The sequence below is a fragment of the Eschrichtius robustus genome, chromosome 1 (assembly GCF_028021215.1).
Source record: "Eschrichtius robustus isolate mEscRob2 chromosome 1, mEscRob2.pri, whole genome shotgun sequence".
In the NCBI taxonomy this organism is placed as follows: domain Eukaryota; kingdom Metazoa; phylum Chordata; class Mammalia; order Artiodactyla; family Eschrichtiidae; genus Eschrichtius; species Eschrichtius robustus.
The window spans coordinates 68556481-68578742 of NC_090824.1; the positions used below are offsets into that span (position 1 = coordinate 68556481).

General features: G+C 35.3%; 1 protein-coding gene across 3 annotated transcripts in view; it reads left to right on the plus strand.

Annotated features, from left to right (window-relative positions):
- The window catches only part of PRKD1 (protein kinase D1), a 338632-nt gene that overhangs the window by 119485 nt on the left and 196885 nt on the right, over window positions 1-22262 (plus strand). The window contains exon 1 of one of the 3 annotated variants that reach the window (XM_068546684.1): window positions 3952-3997. The exons of the other annotated variants lie outside the window; for them this stretch is intronic. Within the exon in view, the coding sequence (XP_068402785.1) occupies window positions 3956-3997 (42 nt within the window). The 5' untranslated portion in view covers window positions 3952-3955. Of the gene's footprint in view, window positions 1-3951; window positions 3998-22262 lie in introns of those variants that run through there. 3 annotated transcript variants of the gene reach the window in all.

Consider the following 22262-nt stretch of genomic DNA (forward strand, 5'->3'; position numbering starts at 1 on the left):
CTTATTTTTCTGACAACACCTATTACTATCCCAGATAACTAGGACTCCTTGGGAGACATTTGGAAAATGCTGCTCTTCAAGGTTAAGTTTAGTATTGCCATTTTTTTCAGTGATTTTCCAAGGAGGGCAGTTTGGGGTGGAAAATCTAGAAGTAGAATCTCTCTTGCAGTCAAATCCTTCTTTTGTAAGCATCCCTCTGCCGATGTGCTGTCTTTGGCTCTTTCTCCTGACCAGTCAGTAATGTATTCTGTCATCTTGCTACTTCAGGGATGGTCTACTGACATCACCTGGGAGCTTCTAAAAATGCAGATCTCAGGCCCCACCCAGACCAACTGACTCAGAATCTGTGTTTTAACAAGATCCCCAGGTGATCCTTAAGCACATTAACGGTTGAGATGCACCAGGCTAACATTTCTGCCTCTGCAGCACCAAAATTCTGCTCTAGGGAAATAGGAAGAAATCAACCTGAATTCTATTTTACAACACATAATATTGACTACTTCTAAAAGTATAGCAGTTTAAGCCCTATGAGATTTCCCGGAAAACCTATGCTGACATTCTCTTGGGTGTAATTGTTATCGATTAATGTCATGATTAAAAGTGTAGCTTAGGTCTACTGGGAGCTTTAGCTCATTGAAAGAAAAAAAAAACCCACCTCATTGATCTGAAGCCCTCAGTCAGTCATTCTTACCTTTTCAGAAAACACTTCAGATAAATAGCAATAATCTTAGCAGTGAGAGATTTGTCTTAAGGGATAATCTTTCCAACAATGACTTACATTGATTAAGTTCATTGCTTTTTAACTGTTCAGTTTGTTGCTGTGGTAACTCTGTTTTAAAAATTAGGATACATTTTCTTAGTCGGGGTTATGTGTGGGGATGGTAGCACAAAGAAGCACATTTGGGCTTCTTCTACTACTGGTTTGGTACTTGCTGAGAGAGTCTAGTGCTCTTGATTTCGGGTTAGTGCTTTGTTGAAACAAGGTTTTGGAACGGGGAGACATTGGACACGTTTACGGGGTGGACAGCATACAGGAGGGTCACGCTAGTATTACGGTTCTTGATATCTCTGTCAGCTGTCAGGAAAGGACCAAAAGTGCTAGATTGTTAGCTGGAAAACTGCTTTTGAACAGTTTGGTCTTATAAACCATGTAGAGTAGTGTTGTTAGATTGTTGCCTCGCCCTTTACGCCTGTCTTTATGGGTGGGTGGAACGTTTGGAAAATCTCCAGCTTGCTGTGGTTGTGAAGAGTAAAGACTCAGCTTGCTAGATTGGATTTTGACTTATGAACCACACTAACTGGAGTGTATTAACTCATTCAGCTTCCTCAGCTACCATGCGTTCTTTACAATTGCAACCATGATTATTAATAAAAAACGATTTACTCGAGTTTTTATAACATTTACTGTAAAGAGAGACAGCAGAAATGTAAGACTGGTGTCACCTGTCTCCTACACTTTGCCCCACAAAAGCAATTTTTCTAAAATGTAATTCACATCCTGCCTCTCCCTCACTTAAAATTCCCCTGTGTCTTACATCACCCCCGGGCAGAGCACGACTCATCAAGACAGAGCTTTTGGTTCAACCATACTGTGAGCTGATTATACAGAAAGGATTTTGATTTTATTTCTTTTGTTTTGTAATAAGAGCTAACTTACTTACCGTTGAGTCAGGCACTCTCTCTCGGGCACGCTCTCTCTCTTTTTTTTTTTGGCCACACTGTGTGGTTTGTGGGATCTTAGTTCCCCGACCAGGGATTGAACCTGGACCCTCAGCAGTGAGAGCACAATACTAACCACTGAACTGCCAGGGAAATTCCCAAGGCAGAGCTTCTGACCATTCCCTATGTGCACCTGGATTATACTACAGCCCCTAACCTTGCTCCCTTCTCTGCCTGATGCCATAGCTTCAAGACTCAACCAATGATATCACCTCCGTGGAACCTTCCCTAACCTCACAGGTTGTTCATCTTGTGTGCTCATACCTCTGCCATGGCATTTATCATGTCGTATTAGTCAGGATACTCTAGAGAAACAGATCAGTAAGGTGTGTGTGTGTGTAAAGAAGTTTATTTCAAAGAGTTAGCTTATGTGACTGTAGGAGTTGGCAAGTCTGAAATCCACAGGGCAGCCTGTCAGCAGGAACTGATACTACAGTTACAGAGCAGAACCTCGTCTTCCTCAGGGAAACCTCCGTTTTGCTCTTGGGCTTTTTGGATGAAGTCCATCCGGATTATTGAGGGTAATCTCCCTACTTAAAGTTAATGGATTGTAGATATTAATCACATCTACAAAATACCTTTACAGCAACATTTATATTTAGTGTTTGATTAAATAACTGGGTACTGTAACCTAGCCAGGATGACACAAAAAAATATCCATTACATGTGTCATACTGTAATTGTTTATGTACCTGTGTTTTCAACTTAGGACTGTGAGCTCTCTCAGTCATAAACAAACAATAACTTTAAATAATTGAAATATTATTATATAGATTGTTCAAACTGTGAAATGAAAAGCATGATAGTTCTACCATTTATATGTATAGTCCTTAAAAACTTGAGTCAGTTTGCCCATGATTTATAATGAAGTTATCCATTAATCACTTGCTAAGATTTTTAATTGAAGGGAAACAGAGGAAGCAGTATATTTATTAACAATATTTTATATATTATATATTCATAGGCATTCATTATGTGCTTTATTAAATTATTAAACTTGCAAAATATAGGTATAAAAATGAAAGAAAAAGATCTGTGTAAAAATTGTGATTCAGCTTGTTTTAAAATTAAGAGATCTGTATCATTGTGTAAATATATGCTACCTTTATTTTCATTGAGAAAAGTCCCCAACTATACATAATATTAAGTACAATTATTTAATAAATATTTAGTGTCAGCTTTTTACCATGTTGTGTCACCACTGAAAAGGCAGTCCCCTTATTTTGATCCTATCTTTGTATTATAGATGTTTGAAAATATAGCTGAAAACACCTTTCTCTCATGAAAACTTCCAGGATTAATTGATATATTTTAATGTTCCTTTCTTCTCCTTAATATGTGTATATATGTTCACATTTGCTCTTTTTTAAAAAAATTTATTGGTATGCTGTTCTGTACATTTCAAACATCATTTTTACGTGTTAATGGTTTGAATCTCTTAATATCACTGTTTAGCATCTGCAAGTGGGTTCATTATTTAAGGCCAAATTTAGATTGTCTAAACCCAACCTATTTGTCTTTCCTGCTACCCTATGTCTGCTTTTTTCCCTGGCATGTGTATTTCTCTTAGTGGCAATATTATACTCCTACTCCTAACCTTGGAGTCCATATCAACCTTTCTAGGTCCCTCATCTTTCACATTCAGTCAGATGCTCAGTGAATCCCAATGATTATCCTTGCCTTAGGGTCTCATCTTTACACCTTCTATTTTTTATTCCAACAACCATCTTTCCAGCTTGGATTATTATTGTCTCCTATGTAGACTGTTGCAGTAAACTTCATGGACCAGTCCCTCTCTCCTCAAAGACATCTACTGTGCTCTTAACAAGTTAATTATGCTATTGTACTTACAATTTTGATATTCACCAGCTCAAAAGAAAAATCAAAACTTGGTGGCTTCCTATTGCCAATAAAATAAAAATCATTATCCAGTCTGGTCATTTAAAGTGCTCCAAATACCCGGTCTACCTGTACAATCTTCTTTTTCAATCTTCCTAAGATTGAATTAGAATAAATTGGATTATTTATTCTAATCAGTACATACATTGTGTTTCCCCATCTTGGAACCTTAGCTATGTTTTTCTCTCCATCTAGAATGGTCTACTCAAAATTTCTGCCTATTAAAATACTTATCCTGCATCCTTTTTTCTGAATCCTCTAGGTCCTTTCAGGCTTCAACATACAGGAATGACTCAAAGACCAATACTGGGAAGCAGTACAGAAAGGCCTGTCATGCATGGCCTGTCAAGCTGGCCTATCATATGACTGGTTCATTGAGGTACAGTTTCTGGTTCTCAGATTTTAAGCTCCAGAAATTTTATTTTTTCCTTCCAGCCAGAGTTGCTATAGCTCCTCAAAGACAAACGCCATCTAATAAAACTCACAAAAAATATTTTTATGAACCAGAATGCCTATTTATCAACTCACAGTGAGTGATGTGCTTTTCTGGGGCATTGCCTCTCCATAGCAAGAGGCCTATGAAGCAGCGTTAGTAACTGGAAAGTTGCTAAATTGGCTCAGAATTGAAACATAAGGAATTGATTAGTCTTGAGAGATATTCCATCTAGGTTATGGGAAAACCTCATTGCCTTATTGGGTCACCTGATAAGGTTCTTTTCCTTGGATAATTTGATATAAACATTGATGGATCTTCAGGTTCTAATCTCTTATCTGTCACTCCAACTGACTGAATTACAGTTCTCCTTTACATTTTCCATTCCAATAGTGTCATTCTAAAGATGTTGCTTTGTTACCTTGTTTTAAATTTTGCAACACTCTATCCTTATCAATTAATTTGTAAGGTAATCCAGGTTTACAAAACCACAATTAGATCCCTCTACTATGGTGTCTTTGGATGGCTGATCTCATACATTGTGTTTGGTTTTTGACCCTTCATAGTCTCAGAATGTGCCTCTTGTTTGTCTTACACCAGAATTCTTTATGCATTAGATGCATTTACTTCTGTATTGCTTTCTTAACATGTTTGTATTATGTTTATAAATGTTTGTATTTGCAAGCTGGACTTCTTTACCACTTGTCAGGTCTAAATTGTTGGAAAGCGGGGACTGTTTTTTGTTTTTCACTTTTTTTTTTTTAACATTTTTATTGGAGTATAATTGCTTTACAATGGTGTTTTAGTTTCTGCTTTATAACAAAGTGAATCAGTTATACATATACATATATCCCCATATCTCTTCCCTCTTGAATCTCCCTCCCTCCCACCCTCCCTATCCCACCCTTCTAGCTGGTCACAAAGCACCGAGCTGATCTCCCTGTGCTATGCGGCTGCTTCCCACTATCTATCTGTTTTACATTTGGTAGTGTATATATGTCCATGCCACTCTCTCACTTTGTCCCAGCTTACTCTTCCGCCTCCCCGTGTCCTCAAGTCCATTCTCTAGTAGGTCTGCGTCTTTATCGGGGACTGTTTTTTATTCTCATTTTTTTTCCTGTAGTCTCAAGTACTGTAACTTTGGGTTCTTTCCAGAAGTGAACTTTGACATTTATTTCTTCATTTACTTATACATTCATTCATTTTTTTTCCTTCCTTCCTTCTTTCCTCCCTCCCTCCCTTTCTTTTTTCCTTTGTTCTTTAATAAGCATACTGAGGTTCAGGGAAAAAAAGTGACTTTCTTAAAAACACACAGTTAGTGAGACAGCTGGGATTTAAACCCAGGACTCTTGCCTCAGTTTGTTCTTTTTCCCTATTACTTATTAGTGTTCATTGGAGGCAACTTTATGGGGTAGGGTACTGTGATGGTTAGTTATATGTGTCAACGTCATTTGGCTGTGGTGTCCAGTTGTTGGTTAAACATTAATATGAGTGTTGCTGTGAAGGTATTTTGTAGTTGTGGTTTACATCCACAGTCAGTTGACTTTAAGTAATGATCTGGGTGGGCCTCATCCAATCAGTTGAAGGCCTTAAGAGCAAATACTGAGAAGAAATTTTGCCTCAAGACTGCTGCACTAACTCCTGCCTGAGTTTCCAGTTTTCCTGTCTGACCGATAATTTTGGACTTGCCAGCCTAGACAATCGCATAATACACACACACAGAATATATATAGGTACACACACACAACACTATTGGGTTCTGTTTCTCTGGAAACAAAGATTGATTAGCTGCTAAGCTCATACAGGTTCTGACAATTAAGTAGGCAAAAGTATTACACAAAAATGTTTATTGCATTATCTTAAGTTCCCAAGTTAAAACAGTGTTTTAAATTTAAAATTCATATGGCATATAGTAATTTTTTTAATAAGGAGGATTGGTGCCAGTGGCCTTATCGGGTAGGGAGCAAGTGTGGAGAGAGAAGGAAAGGGATATGAAGGATTGGATTGTTTCCCAAAATGACTGAAATAGTGGGCTGAAACAATCTACTCATGTGATAGCCATCTAGGGAAAGATTTATAGAATTGCTAAAGGCTTTTTCTTTCAAGGTAATCCAGCAACAACAACAAAAACAAACTCCGTTTTTTTTTTTCCCTTCTATTTGATGTTGGCATGTATCCATATATAGGGTTTGTAGTGTTCAAAATTTTACTTTTGGGATTTTTAAGGTAGAGCATGTCAAATACTTTCCTGAAACATGGTTTTTCCAAATCAGAAGACATTGAAAAGGAAAAAGAGTGGTGATTTTAGGAATTTGGATTGTATAAGAAAAGTAATGTCGTTGTTAGACCCAAAATCACCATGGTCAATCCCTAGAAGTAAAGTTTTTGGTTTGTTTGTTTGCTGTAGATTGGAGATAACACTCTTAATAAATCCGAAAATCTAAAGAACGGATTTTTGTTAAATAGAAATGGACAAAATCTAGGAACAAAGTGTTAAAGAAATGTAATGTTCTGCTTTTCTCCCAATGCTGCCTCTCCTTGGGATGGTATACCATAGCCAAATTGATTAGAAATAACACAGTCGATGGTAGTTATGCTCTACAAAGTTACTTTGAACACTGAATGAGTAAATACCAAGCCATTGTTCATAAGGGAAATACAAGATTGGTTCCTTTGAGCCTCTGGTCACAATTTTTGTCAGCCAATCAATACATAATCTTGTTTATGTGTGTTTTTGTTTAAAGACACCATGTTTAGTATACTCATTGGCCACCAGCAGTCTTAACTCATGCCGGAATGAAGCTAATCTGACTCACTTATTTCTCCATAAGGCCCATTACAACCTTCTTACACTCAGGCACACCGGACAGCACTTCAGCACCGTTCTCGGGGGCCATTTTAAACAGTGAAATCATCAAAAGAAGCACAAAATGCAAAAAAAATGTGGCGCTAAATAGACGGAGAAAAGTATACTTGTTTCCAGTATGAGAGGTGAAACAAGAAGGCAGAGCATCAGCCTGGGATGTGCATGTTGGGTGACTCAGAAATTTCGCCACTCTGTGAGTGACCCTGAAATGTCTGTGCATGACCCTGAAAGCACCGTGAGTTTTGGTTTGGAGGTTACAAATACGTGTTAGCCAATAGGTGAATTCACAAATACAGTATCTACAAATAATGAGGATCTACTGCAAATAGTTTGGGGCTTTCTGGAAGATCCATATATTTGTAGTTAAATAGCTTCCGGCAAAGCCACTCTGTAAGAGAGTACAGTGCTGCGAAAGAAAGTTGTTGGGCCTCTAAACATTTTATGTTCATTTGCAAGATTCTTTAATAAACATTTTTAACCCTTGCTATCGCAGCCTTTTAGGAGAAGGAAATAAGTGCTATAAATAACAAAACTCCAAATATAGCAATAGGCTTTCCTCAGGAACCCTAGCAATTTCAGGTGTCTGTTTTGAACCACTGGCATGATTCATAAAATCAACAAAAGTAAACAATATCTGAGCAAAGTAATTTGTCATCTTTTCCAAAATATTAGAGGAGAAGCAATTTGTTTTCTTTCACTAAGATTTACAAAGTTAATTCATTAAAATGTCACATGTTTAACCATGTTAAGACAATTGCTTGTTTAATTGAGGTTTTCACCTTTTAATGATTTTTGTCATATTGAAATTTGCCAAGAAATTAGCAAGTCTACAACTTTGATTCTTGCAAATTGTTTATGTGCTTTTAGATTGATACCAGTCCTATAATTCTTTATTTTTCAAGCACTTATGTACAAATTTCTGTGCTTAAAAGTCCTGAGGGACTTCCCTGGTGGTCCACTGGTTAAGACTTCACCTTCCAACGTAGGGGGTGCGGGTTCGATCCCTGGATCCCTGGTCAGGGAGCTAAGATCCCACATGCCTCGTGGCCAAAAAACCAAAACATAAAACAGGAGCAATATTGTAACAAATTCAATGAAGACTTTAAAAAATGGTCCACGTCAAAAAAAAAAAAAAATCTTAAAAAAAAAAAAGTCCTGAGTTAGCAAACCAGGGATTTCCTTGGCTTAAGCAGCTGTCACATCATGAAGGTACCCCCCGTGCCCACCCAAGAAAGTGGAGTAAATGGGAGATCTGCTCATTTATAGCTACTAAAGCAATAGTAGAACTCAGGGCAGAAGAAGTAGATCGGCTCAAATGCTGGTGAGATTATTATCAAAAAAAGAAGAAAAGAAAAAATGAAGAATCAGTGATGTGGAAGATGATTTGAGTATTTTATTGTCAGTGTTTCAACCACTAGCCCATTGTACACTGAAGTGAAAGAAAGGTTAGGTTGTTATCTCTTTATTTTGAAAAGACATTGCAAACCACTTTCCTCAGCCATTTCACAAATTAGAATGGGAGAAAATAGATTTATGTTACATCAAGTAGAATTTAGTTTAGACTAGTGGAAGGGGACACTACCAGAGGACTTTGGTTATGAATATTTATAACCTGAAATACATATAAGAAGTAAATTAGAGAAATTAGCATTGGCAATAATCATATTCATATAGTGACACTCTGACTTGGAGGGAATTATATTAGGTAGTCAGAAAACTTAAGTCTATTGCTGCTTGAAATTATGTATACGTGGATCCCTAATGTTCTGGGCTTGAATTTGAAATACTCGCTCATCAAGATTTTTAGACACATTATATTTGCTTTTGCAAATTAGAAGCTCCAACCACAGATGCAAGTATACATTGCCATGTGTGGAATTAATGCTTCAGACATCTTATGAATATGTATGTGTATTTTGGTGGTGCTTCTGCTACATAAGTCTGAAAAGCAGTGGGAAGTGGGTGGATCTGTGTGGAACTGCATATTGCTGTCAGAAAAGTGCAATTCTCAAAGAAAAAAAAATTATAGGGGCAAAATTTCATTTCAGACACGTCTTCAAAGACATAAAATTTTCCAGAAGAGGAAAGCTGATATTTGTCCATTTTAATTGTTAAAATTTTTGTTGATATTTTCATAACAACTTGGAAATAATCTGAGGATAATCCTTTGTATTTAAGTGTGCATACATCTTCATGATGGTTTCTGGAATGCCTTAAGTATTCATATGTGGTGAGATTTGGACGATATTTAGTTCTGTAGTTACAGTTGTACCTGGTGGAATGTCTCTATTACTGGTATGCATCAGTTGGGTTCAGCTTAAATTTTAGTGTGAGGTTTCATTTCTATATGCCACCTGGATTTGGGTATTAACTAGTGATTATCTCAAAAGTCTGTTTTGGCAAAAAAAGAATAAAAGCATAGTTAATGGTAGTGCAGTTGCAATGCATCTGTTTTATGGTCCTCCACTTAGATCATAGTCCCTGGGCAGACTGGGGAGGAAGAACAGGAAAGCTGAGGTGAACGGCTGCTCGTCCAGTGATGTGTGTTTCTGCAGTGGTGGATGCGCCTTGAGATTCCCTGGGCTCAGTGGGACACAGGATCTCCACCAATTAATTGAGGCCCCCATGTGTAGTTTGAATTAATTATCCATTACAGTTCAGTGCAAAGAAGCCTCTTTCATAAAGGTTTTAGATGTTCGGAGAAACCTTGTTACTTAGTGACAAGTTGATGTAAGGGTGTGGCTACAGCAGCATCAGATCATAGTTACATATTTTATATATTCTAACAGTACTATTCTGATACTTAAGACAGACATTTAAATTGACATCAGATTGACATCAAATTGAACTGGTGTTAATAACATCATCCCTCCAGGTCTATTTTATTGAATTAAGCTTATTACATTTGACCAATCAATCAACACCAAAGAGATTTTAATTTATCACTTACATACAGTTTGTTTACAAGGCATGCTAATATTCTCCCTAAAAGACTACCTAATACAGCTTTGCTTTTTTACCTGTTCTGGGAATAGTCTCCCTCAGGAGATTTACCCCAGTATCATTTATGAAAGGGAAAAGAGCACTTGACTGCTGCTTTTGATACGTAGTTAGAATCCTGGTAAATTTTAACTACTTTGAAAGTAAGGCTGGCCTAATTGAGGGTTGAAAGTTTTCTAGACAAAAATATTTTCCTACAGTTAGACCAGGTCATCATTTCTTAATGCCCTTCCTCATTTAGAGCTTTAAATTGGATTAAGGAAATATGTTGTCTAGGGACTTTATAATTGTTGTAAATTTTCAATTGTCTTAAAAACAAACAAACAAAGCCCTCTTGCCTTTTCATCTTTCTTGCCCCACTAGCCATTCTTTGTTTCCCTTGGCAGTGAAACTCACAACAAGTCTATACTTTTCGTCTCTACTTCTCCTTTAATTGTCTTTTAAATGTGCTTCAATCAGATTTATGTCCCCACCACTCCACCAGAAGTCTGATCAGGTTCAATAGTGATCTCACAGTCACTTGAATTGGTCAATGTTTTGGTCCTCTTACTTGATCTATCCCAGAGCAGCAGAGACAGTGCATTTTCCCAGTTGCCCGTGACTCACTTTTTCTTTCCCCTTCTTTTGCTAGACATCTTCACATTGGAGTGCCTGAAGGATCAGTACTTAGTCCTCTTCTCTTTATTTGCACTTATTGTTGGGGACATCATTCAGTCTCATGACATTAAATATCATTTATAGGCTGATGACTGCCAAATTCATGTCATTAACCCAGAAGTCTTTCCCAAACATTCAGTTTTTCTATTTCAGAAAGTATAGGAATCTCTGGTTCTACACCCTAAAATTTAAATAGACCAGTTTTGCATCTTCCACCAAAAGAAAAAGCCGTCTATAAGATGATAAATAAAGAACAAAAATTTAAAACATTGATATCATTATAATTAAACGTTCATTCTAATTTCCGTATTCAGGAGTTGGGAAATTTAACTTCAGATAGACAAACTAGAATCACTCAATTCAGGAAAACATCATACACGTTTAAATGATTTTTATGCATACTTGTTGATTGCTATTTCATGTTTAAAGTTATTTACCTAACAAACTAATTCATACCAACATAATATACCATGTAATCCTATTGAGAGATATCATTTAGCCAGAGAATCATTTGCTTGTTTAGGAGAGTGTTACAAATATGCATAGCACTGTTATTTATATATCAATAAATAAAAGAAGAATATAGCATTTATAATTAAGGAAGAAACATATATACTAATATGGCCAACTAACACATTTAAAATGATCTTAGTAAATTATTTGTTTTGCTTGCCTCCCTTTGTAAACATTGTACTTTTTGCTTACCTACCAATAAAAAATTAACTCACTGTTTCAACCAAGGTGAGATATGCAGTCCACAGCGTACATCTTGTATTTTCAGGCTTAAAAATGTCCAAAGTAATAATGATGAGCATCTTAGAACATTTTGTGTCACATGTGTTAAGTGATTATTTTAACACCTAGAGTTTGGGAATATTCCAAGTTATTATATTTATCATTCTTAACTTCTTGGTCAATTTTGCTATAATTTCTCACTAGAAAGTAACTGATTTGAAAGCAATTCCATATTACTTCATTTCAACCTTAGTCACCAAAATGTTTACTCATTCTCTAAGTTACACAAGTACTACTTCTGCTGAAGGAAAGACAAAGTTAAACTGAAGATTTCAGAAATGTTTGTTGGAATTTGTTAGATGAAAATTAGGTGAGAAGGTAGTGAGAACATGAGTTATTTAATGCACAATGTTGTAAAACTGAGGTAAGAATATAGAAGTAGATAAATTTTCCCTATACCTCATGTGATTCAAAAACAGGAAGACATATATAATGTACAAAACAGATTAAAACAATTACATATATGTACGTAAATATGTGTTATATTTAAAAATATTAAAATAGAAGAAATACAAAAATTGACAAAAGCAAAATGGTTTTGGGGTGAAATTTTCTGGCTCTATATTTAAAATTTCAATAAATTTAATAGTATGATGAAGTATTGATAGAGTTGATAACTAAGAAATTGATATTGATGTCATTTTGGAGAACTAATGTAAATTGTGAGATTCAAAGGAAAGATAGATGTTCAAAGAATGAAAATAAATGTTCATATAAATGAAAACACAAATATCAAAGTTGAAAAGAAAAATATCTTAGTAATATTACAGAAATGTAAATTAAAATAAGTGTGGGGTGTGTACTACTGTCTATTAAATTATTAAATAACTAAAAATTATAAATCCACTTTAGGTGAATTTGTAGGGATATATGTGAACTCACACATTGCTGCTAGTATTATAAATTGGAGGAATTTATCAGTATATCGAGAGGGTTACAACTGTGATCATACCTTTGACTCTAACATTTAGCTTCTAATTCTAAGACTTTTGCTCAAGAAAATAACCCCCAAATTAAATACAGTGGCAGAGAGAGAGGGGTGGGAGGAGGGAAGTGTCTAAATTTTTTTAAATTTAAACTGGTTTTATTTCAGTAAATTAAAAAAAAAATTTTTTATATTGGAGTATAGTTGATTAACAGTGTTGTGTTAGTTTCAGTTGTACAGCAATGTGATTCAGTTATACAGCAATGTGATTCAGTTATACATATACATGTATCTGTTCTTTTTCAAGTCCATTTCTCGTTTAGGTTATTATAGAATATTGAGCAGAGTTCCCTGTGCTATGCAATAGGTTTTTGTTGGTTATCTATTTTAAATACAGCAGTGTGTGTAAATTTTTTATATTTATTATGAAGATGTAGTATAAATTGATGAACAACCATATATGAAATAAATATATCAGTATGCAGCATTTTATCTACACAATGATTATAAACATCTAAGGGTCTGTATGTGGAAGGGTAGTGAAAGGAATAGGCTAAGGAAAAAAAACCCAACCCTAATAATTTATAGATGTTATCTAATGTAATTTAGCTTTGTTTACTTCATTAATTTAAGCTTCTGGTTATAATAATTGTTGCATATTCATTCATTAAAAAGAAATATGATACTTTTATATACTAAGGTATACTCTACCATATATTGTAATATATAATATAAATCATGGCCCTTGTTTTGTATGAATAAAATTAAAACTTGAAAATAATCTGAAATAATTTTTTGAAATTCTGAGCCACCTTTTTAAAAATCAGCATGTTAACCTTAAATTACAAGTTAGATTTGAAACTAAAATATCTGTTAATATGTCTGCATTTTGTGGCAACAAAACAAGCTTAATCACCTTTGCACAGCAGAAATTTGCAAAATGCTAGTAAGCTTGACTTAAAATGGCCACAGTAAAAATCTGTGTTGGAAGGAACAGCTGATGTTAGTAAATTCACAGCATGGCCCATGAATTGCTGTGTTGAGAGAAGGTACTCCTCTAGCTTGCTTGTTTCCTGTCTCTCTCTTTAGCATTCCCATTAATGCAAAATACACCTGTACATGGAATAAAAATAATATTATGTGTTTAAGAAAAAACCTAATTAAATTCTACACCTCATTTTCTGTGGTTAGACAGCGACTGTGGATGACCTGAAACCCACCTCTTCAGTAGAGTTACACAGAAGAGTGCTGGAGACCAGGTTCATTTTTCAAAGCTTGAGAAACTGACAACAAATGAAACCCCCTGCCCCCCCAACCAAAAACAAACCAAAAGACCAAACTTGTACTCCTTTCTTCCTATTTTTATCAGAAATACCCACTGTTCATAGACATGATTATTTTAAACATGGTACCTATTTAAGTGTAAGAAACTTAATTGTTCAAACAAAATAGTGTTTTTACCCTCCCACCTTCCCAGAGAACACACATTGAACAGGTAGCTATGATATTCTTTACAGAATGTGGGATTTAGGTACGCAAGTATCTTAGAACAAATCGATTCTTGGTAGTGGCTTTTGTTTTCTTTAAGGAGAGCATATCTCAAATTTCCCTGAAACAGGGAAAAATGTGAACAGATGAAGTGTTTTCTTTGGTTATTGTAGTTTGGACGATTTTAAAATAGTTGGCTTCTTTTATTTTTCCTGTGGACATTTTTTTCTTGCCAGCATTTTAAAGTTGACTACTGTATATGAGGTATAGAGTTTGATTTTTTTTAAAGCGCAATTCCATTTCCTATTCTGCAGAAACACCTACCATTTAAATAAAATTACAGTGCTCCTACAAGCAAAAAATAATCTTTTGTTACCCTTGTATATTTATGCATATTTTGCTTTTATTTTAGCCACAAGAGCTTTATCCAGTTTTGGCAGCGCTAATAATCTGCAGATTGTCATTTTTTTGTGATGCTAGTGTGAAGTTAAAAAAGAATCTGATTTTTAGCTGTCTCTATATTGCCATTACATTCTCTTGTATTTTTGAATATATTTTATTTTGTGATTAGGTCACTTTTGATCCAGTGAATGTTAGAGGAATGTTTGGCTTTTTAAAGCAATGTCTTCAAATTGGCAGCACTTTAACATTGGCTCTTTTACTAAAACCTTGCTAAGTGAATTCGAATAATTTTTCCTGTCTATTTTCCATCATGTCATTGCTTTGTTTGCAAGTATTGCTGTGTCGTGGTATTTGGGAGTTGGTAGCAGTTTCCATACAGATAATAAACTTTTTCTTTTTGCCTGAGTTCTTCAACAATGTCATGTTCTGGCACTTATGACATTTTAGCAATTTTCCTGACTGCTGCTGTTACTGAGATGGTAAATTATTTCCTCCCATTTTTTTTTTTTTTTCTGACTTAGTTATCATGGTCATCAAATTTCAGCCTCCTGGTTGCAGTTTCACAAGCTCAAATTGTGCCAAGTATTGGCCTTGGAAACTTCAAATATTGAATAAAATTTTTTTCTACAAAGGAATCACTCATAATAACATTTGAGATAAATTGATATGTGTAACATTTGAAATATTACTAATATTTGATAACTGTACTAAGAAGGTATCTCATCCTGCCCAGCTCTATAGGATTACGGTACAAAATTTGGACCTTCTGACTCTGTAGAAGATATTTCGTTTTTTATAATATTTCATGTTCTAGTCTGTGTTTGGGATTAAAACTCATTTGCCTGCTAATTTTACTGTGATGTAAATCTGCATTATGAAAGTTCAATTATAATATCAAATGGCATAAGAATTTTGACATTTTTTAAGTTTAAAATTTTTATATTAGAACACAATTTTGTGAACTCTGAAGGGACTTTTTGTAATTTATCTCATTGGGAGGAAAACATGAGCAGAGCTTCATTGTTCTGATCTATGACATGGAGATTATATATCTTTTTCATAGAATGAGAATTAAACAAGGTATAACTTTAGAATGGCTAAAAGTAAAATGATTTACCATACTCAGTGTCAGTAAGGATATAAAGGAAGTGGAACTCATACACTGCTGGTGGGGAATATAAAACGGTACAATCATTTTGGAAAACAGTTTGGCAGTTCCTTAAAAAGTCATATATTCCAGCTATTCCATTCCTGGGTACTTACCCAAGAGAAATCTAGTGTACCTTGGTATGGTATGTCCCTACCAATAATTATATACAAATAACTATAATAACTTTGTTTGCAATAGCCTTAGACTGAAAATAACCCAGATGTCCATTTCAGTAGGTGAATGTATACACAAACTATGGTATATCCACACAATGGAATCATACTTGGCAATGAAAAGGAATGGAGTATTGATATACGGTACAATATGGATGAACCTCAAAATAATTATACTAAGTGAAAGACGCCCCACACATAAAAAAGTATGTAACAAATGATTCTATTTATAGAAAATCTCAGAAAGCATGCAGTCTAATCTGTAGTGCCAAATTGTAGATCAGTGGTTGCCTGGAATCAGAGGGTGGAGAGGAACCAAGGGAGGGATTGCAAAGAAGCATGAGACGTGATGCATATGTTCCTATCTTAGTCTGTCTGGGCTTCTGCAACACGGTGTGATAGATTGAGTGGCTTAAACAATAGAAATTTATTTCTCACAGTTCGGGAGGCTGGGAAGTTTGAGATTATGGGTGCCAGCATGGTCAGGTTGTGGCTTGCACACGGTACTTTCTTGCTGTGTCCTCACATGGTGGGGTGAGATCATCTCTTTTGTGTCTCTTCTTATAAGGTCACTAACCCCATTCATGAGGACTTCATCCTTATAGCCTGATTATGTCCCATAGTTCTTATCTCATACCATCACATTGGGGTTTAGGGCTTCAACGTATGAACTGGAGGGTGACACAAACATTCAGTCTATAGCAATTCCTTTGGGATAAAGCATATATTCGTTATCTTGATTTTGGTGGTGATTTCAGTGATGTATTCACATGTCAAAACTTACCAAATTGTGCACTTTTAATAAGTATAATTTATTATGTCAATTACACCTTAGTTAAGCTGTTAAAAAATTTAAAAAGGTAATATATATGAAAGCACCTACTATGTTGCCTAGGAAATGGCAATCTCACAATGCATGGCATTAAACTGAAATGATAAAATGATGAGGTAGGGGAAAATCAGTTTCACTTCTACTACAAGGAAGAAAATGGATAAACACTAGTTTCCCTTCCAGTGAGAAGATTGCTGTGTATATGTAAGGACTGTTGTATACACTGGCTCTTATTTATTTCTGTGTATGCGTTCATTGAAGCCACTGTCACCCTGTTTTAGTCATCTGGTTGTCCACACATGTGAATGCTTATACTGGCAGGTCCTGGGGCTGAGGCCGATCTCACTGAAATGGCCCAGTTTGAAGAGGAGCTACATGACTGAGGAATGTGGAGAGATACAGAAGGGCAGAACTGAACAGGTCAAGGATGCTAAGTTTCTCAATGGCTTCATGCAAACTGGAGGAATGAGGGGCCTAATATGATTGGAGCTGCCTGACCTCAGCCCTAGCTCTTCTCTTTCCTGAGTAGCATGGCAACTCCCATTTGGATCTCAAATAACATATTTAGAAGAGGAGAGCTAGAAGTATTCTAGGGAGGCACACACTGTTAAGGTTCTGATGAGCAGAGTCTATGATAAAGTAATGGTAAAGATAATGAAATGGACAGCTACAAACTCTAAGGCCCTTTGTTGTTATTCCTGAAGCAATAGACAACATACAGTTGTTCTTAGCACATCTGGTTCTATTCATAATATATTCTAAACATGCCTGATCTGGAGGACTAGGAAGATATTGAGCTGAATGATTTTAATTGTGTCATATCATCATCATTATCACCATCACTTCACTGAGTGGCTTCTATGTTCTGGGCCCCAGGCCGTATGCTTTTCAAGCATTTAATTTTCACAGTAACCCTCAGAGAAGACTTCCCTGAAAGCCTTTTCTCCCATCCCTCTTCCCCGAAGTAAGTCAGAACTTTATTTTATATGGTCTCATAGCATCCTGTACAGCTCTTTAACACTTGTGACCATTGCAGTCATATAATGGATTACGTAATTAGTTGATTAATATCTTTATCTCCTCTAGAATGTGGAACTAGATATGTCTTGTTTACAGCACCTTATACATACTTAAAGTTTAATACTATTTGTTGAGTGAGTGAATGAATAAAATATCATAACATAACTTTTATAGAATTGCAATAAAATCTCTGTGATACAGTGATTCCAAGTTCTGTATAAAGATGTTTAGTCTGGGGATAATTTTAGTTTTAAACAAGTGAAACAACTGAACAGAAATATGAGCTATGACATTGAAAACAAGAATAGAGATTGGGAAATTGGAATGTTATAAATAGGTTAAATCAGAAAAATCCCCTGGGACAGGCTAGTTCCAGGGATTGTTAAACTCAGTCAGTTGATGAATATCTTCATCACTGAGAGGCATCAGCTTTTTTGTTCAAAAAGCAGAAGTAAAAACCTAGTGGTATTTATGGCATATGATCAGCGTGTTGTTGAATAAATTACAAATCTTCTGTTACATTACAACTGGCAAAGTAAATAATAATTAGACTGTATCCATAATATACATCTTCCTTTTTGTCATAAGATGCTCTCTCAGCCAAGCATACATCATTAGCAAATATGACTTTTGTGATATGTATTTCTAGATGCAACATGCTTAGATGATGCTTCTAACCAGTTTGCATCCTTACTATTAAATAAACAGTGAAGAGTTCCCAAACCAAATACAGCGGAAGATAATTTAAATATTAACATTGTTCAAAGGAAAGATTCATAGTTACAATTCAACTAAAATGTATAATTTACCTAATATAAAATCAAATTTTGTATTTTGCCTCAGGACTTTTCTGTTGTTGTTAGTAACACTCAGAACTCAGGAGAAATCATAAAAGTAAAATAGTCTTTAAGATAAAGCAAATGACCCAAAATGCATTTGTGAATCAGATCAGAACATATTAGTGCAAGTGCTCTTGAGAGCACAAGACTTCACTAAGACACAGAGAAGCATCGATAGTGGTCAGAAATGTTCACTGGTACTTTAGAGTTTCTTTGATAACTTCTCTTCTCCATTGTCCAGAACCTTCTCAAAGCGAGTAGTTTTTCGGTCTTCAATGGAACTGAGCATCATGATACAGTATCTTACAAAAGCAAATGTTTTTAGGTATTCAAGGAATATAAGGGCATAAGGAATGCATAGTAGATATATTTCATATATATGAGATACCTCAGTGCATTTTCCAAGAATATTCACAAATGATACAATTGCCTCCTTTTCAATGCTTTTCAGAGAGAATATGCTGACTGCTCTTTTTTCCTCTGTCAAGTTATTTAGTGTGTTCTATGATTATGTTATAGAAGTGTTCCTGTAAACTAAAATCTCTGAATATACAACATAAACAGTGAACTTAAAAAAAATTCCAACTCTAGCCAAACACTTTAGGCTCATCGTGACCTTATTCCAGCTCCCCTTCCACAATGTCCATCCTCTCTGGTCGTACACAGCCCATTCTCCCCAGCACGTGCCACACTAACTACCCTTCCTTTGTCGTTTTCATGCTCAATCCTATTTCCAATGCAAATAGAGAAGGTTTCTGGTTTTGTGACTGCTTCTCCCATGAGCTTATTCACATCGCATTTTTTAGGACTGCTCATATTTCACCTTTTCTAGGAAGCGTTTTCCATATACTCCAGCCAACTGATCCTTCCTTTCCCTGATCTAATATTTATGGTACGTAAAACTTAACACTTCAGTGCTCTACTGTTTCTTATGAATGTGTATTAGTTTGTGTCTTTCTGGCTTGAAGTATGAGGTCCTGGGGGTTGGGGCCACAGTGGCTCACTGGTCATAATGGTTGGTTTTCATTAAACACATAGTCCTGAATTAGTCATTTTGGAATAATTTCCTGGTTATGTGGGTCTGTCTCATAGTCTCATGTCTAGCTTGTGGTCCCTTATCAATTTAGTTCTCTCAAAATAGGAAAAATCAATTTTAACAAGCAATGGTCAAAACTAATGAAAACTTGGAGTAAAGTTGTTATGTTTCTCTCTATAGAAATAACATCAAATGTGATTGAATTATATAACTGTATATATTTATATTTTTAAAAGGAAGTAACAAACAGCACAAATGGCTGTGATGAGTGCAACTGCTCAGCAGAAAAATAGATCTGATGGTGATTTATGTGTCACATAGAAATGCATTGTATATACCTATATAATATAACTCTCTTGGGTTGTCTTTACAACTCAAAGAGTTCTCTCTTTTTTAAAGTTAATTATTTCTGAAAGGATTATCTAAAAGCGTTGGCAGAAGGATTTAGCAAAAAGTATCTTCATTGGTTTTCCAACCCTTATTGTAAAACTATTTTAAGCAGTCCTAAAAAAACTTAAGATTTTATAAAGTACATTTTAACATTTAAGAAATCTTAAGGCACTGAGCACCAAAAAAAATTGAATATGTTAAAACAAAAAATGAGCCAAAACAAGAAGACACTATCAAGTGAAGATAAAGAATGCAGTCACTAAGATTTCTCTAGAATAAAACCTTATGAAGAAAATTCTTGTTATCAGTTGTACTTCCTAAGGAAATGTAGAGAGCTGAAAACTGTGGAGGTGAACATGCAAGGGCTAACAAAGAGAAATGGGCACTGTATTTGCAGAAAAGGGGAAAGAAGCTAAGATTTCTGAGAAACTAAATCCTGCAATCTTTGAAAGCAGGGAAGTATACTTTGATTTGTTTGTTGATCTAATGTGCATAATCACATAACATTCTATCTTAGGCAGAGCTTTGCAACCTGTGGGCAATTGTGAAATATCAGTAGAGACAGGATTGGTATTAAGTAGGTGTCAGGAACATTTCAGATGATAATAGAAGAAAAATGTATACTCAAACACATAAATCAATATGAAATGTATAATATGTAAGCTATAAGGTATGAAATATGATTTATAATATGTAACATAATACATAATATATATCATTTATTGAGAGTTATTTTCTATAATACACATAGTATTTAATAATATATTAATATGAATTTTTGTTTATATTCATATAGATAAATTTCCTTGTATAACAGTCTATATCACTATTTTCCTATACATTTATATATATGTATGTGTATATAGTATGTTGTTTCTTTGTTAGTTTCCTTAATATACCAGTGGATTGGGGGTTGAGATAGCAAACTGCTGCTTTTTTCCACATAAAGGAAAATATTGGCATGGACTCTTCCTCAAGTAACTTTTACATAAATTCTTGGGGAACTTAGATATTCCATATTAAAAAAATAGGAGAGAAAAGAGTGCCATATAGAGTCTCTCTCTGGGTGTGTCCCTGCATGATAGACCTGTGGTGCTTTAGTTTTCTCCCTCTGGTGATGTGTGGAGCTCCCATGACCTACATTTCTGTCATTTCTGTCTTTTTTTTTTTTTTTTTCCCCCAAGACTCTTATCTGTTGATGCTTCTGTTATTTCCTGGTATTTGTACAAGTTGCTGTAATGCTTTTAGTTTCCTTCTTATCGGCTAACATTTGGCCCAGGTTCAGCATTTTGGGGTGTGGGGAGGCAGAAGGAAATGTACAGGTCAGGGATTACAAGTGACTTGGTCTCCCAGATTCAGGACAGTGCATATCATGTTGGCCCTGAGATGTATGTAACCAAGGATGGTTATAACAGAGGGAGAGTATCTTTTAAAACTGGTTTCAGAAAGTTTAAGGCATAGCATAATCTAAAATATACAGCATAACCTAAAATATACAACATCCTGCCAAAAGAGAAGGAATTTGAAATTAGTTTCATAATGAGATCCTGGAAGAGGTAGACTGTTTGAAGACTGTTGTATGGTGTTCCTAGATGATAACAAGAAAGCAGAGGTACTTAATAATTGTTTTACTTGGATTTTTTTTTAAATCAAGGAGAAAGAGCTTCAAATTCTAGAGGTAGAACAAAGCTAGCTAACAGGAATTTGATGTCTTAAAAGATGTGGAAACAGTGAGTGAACCCTTAGGTAATGAAGAAGTTTTGTCTTGAGTCCAGATTTACCACTTAGGGATCTTGGAAAATCACTAAGTCATCTTTACAGTTTCAAGGAATTGAAGAGTTCTAAGAGATTAAAGATAATTTTCCAGAAGGGGTAATAGAAAAATTTATATTGATAAATTACCAATTAGTTATTTTAATCTCAAATTTTAGCAAAATTTCAAAACAGGTTATGAAACTGTGAGCACTTAGAAAAGTAGCAGTGATTAATAGGAGATGGTACAGCTTCCAGAATCTAAGAGGAAATCATGCCATACCAACTTGTGTTAAATTAATTAGACAAGGGGTCCATTAGACTGAGGCAGTTCTAGTGCCTTAGTAGCCTATGTAAGCAAACCCAAACCTAAGCCTGTAATGCCTCAAGGTTAAGAAATCAAAACCTAAGGACAACCAATCAAAAACAGCCAACAAGGCTTTCCCAAATAAGGCAACAGCTTATAGCCAATCGAGTAAGTTTGTTCTGGGTCTTCCTTGTAATAATCTTGCCCCTTGCTCCTGTTGGTGGAGGTCTCCTAACCACTTCTTGTTTGTCATTGCCCTGTTTCAATGGACTTTTACTTAAATATCTTTATCTTTCAACACTTGATATCTCTTTTCAAACAGTTATTTGATTGGGGGTACAGGGAATCTTGTGTATGTGGTGAGTCTGGATTGTTTTTACAAAATTTCTTTTGATAGTCTTAGGAAGTAGATGGAAAAGTATGGACTTCCTGGAAATGGTTAACTTAGTTCTTAGTTGTGACGTTAATCCATCAAGGACTGTTGTTGAATGGGTCGGTGTGTCTTCGTATGGGAGGTTTCTAGTGTGTTGCAAGGTTCCTTCCTTGGTTTTGCCCCATTCAGAGGTTATCAGTGACTTG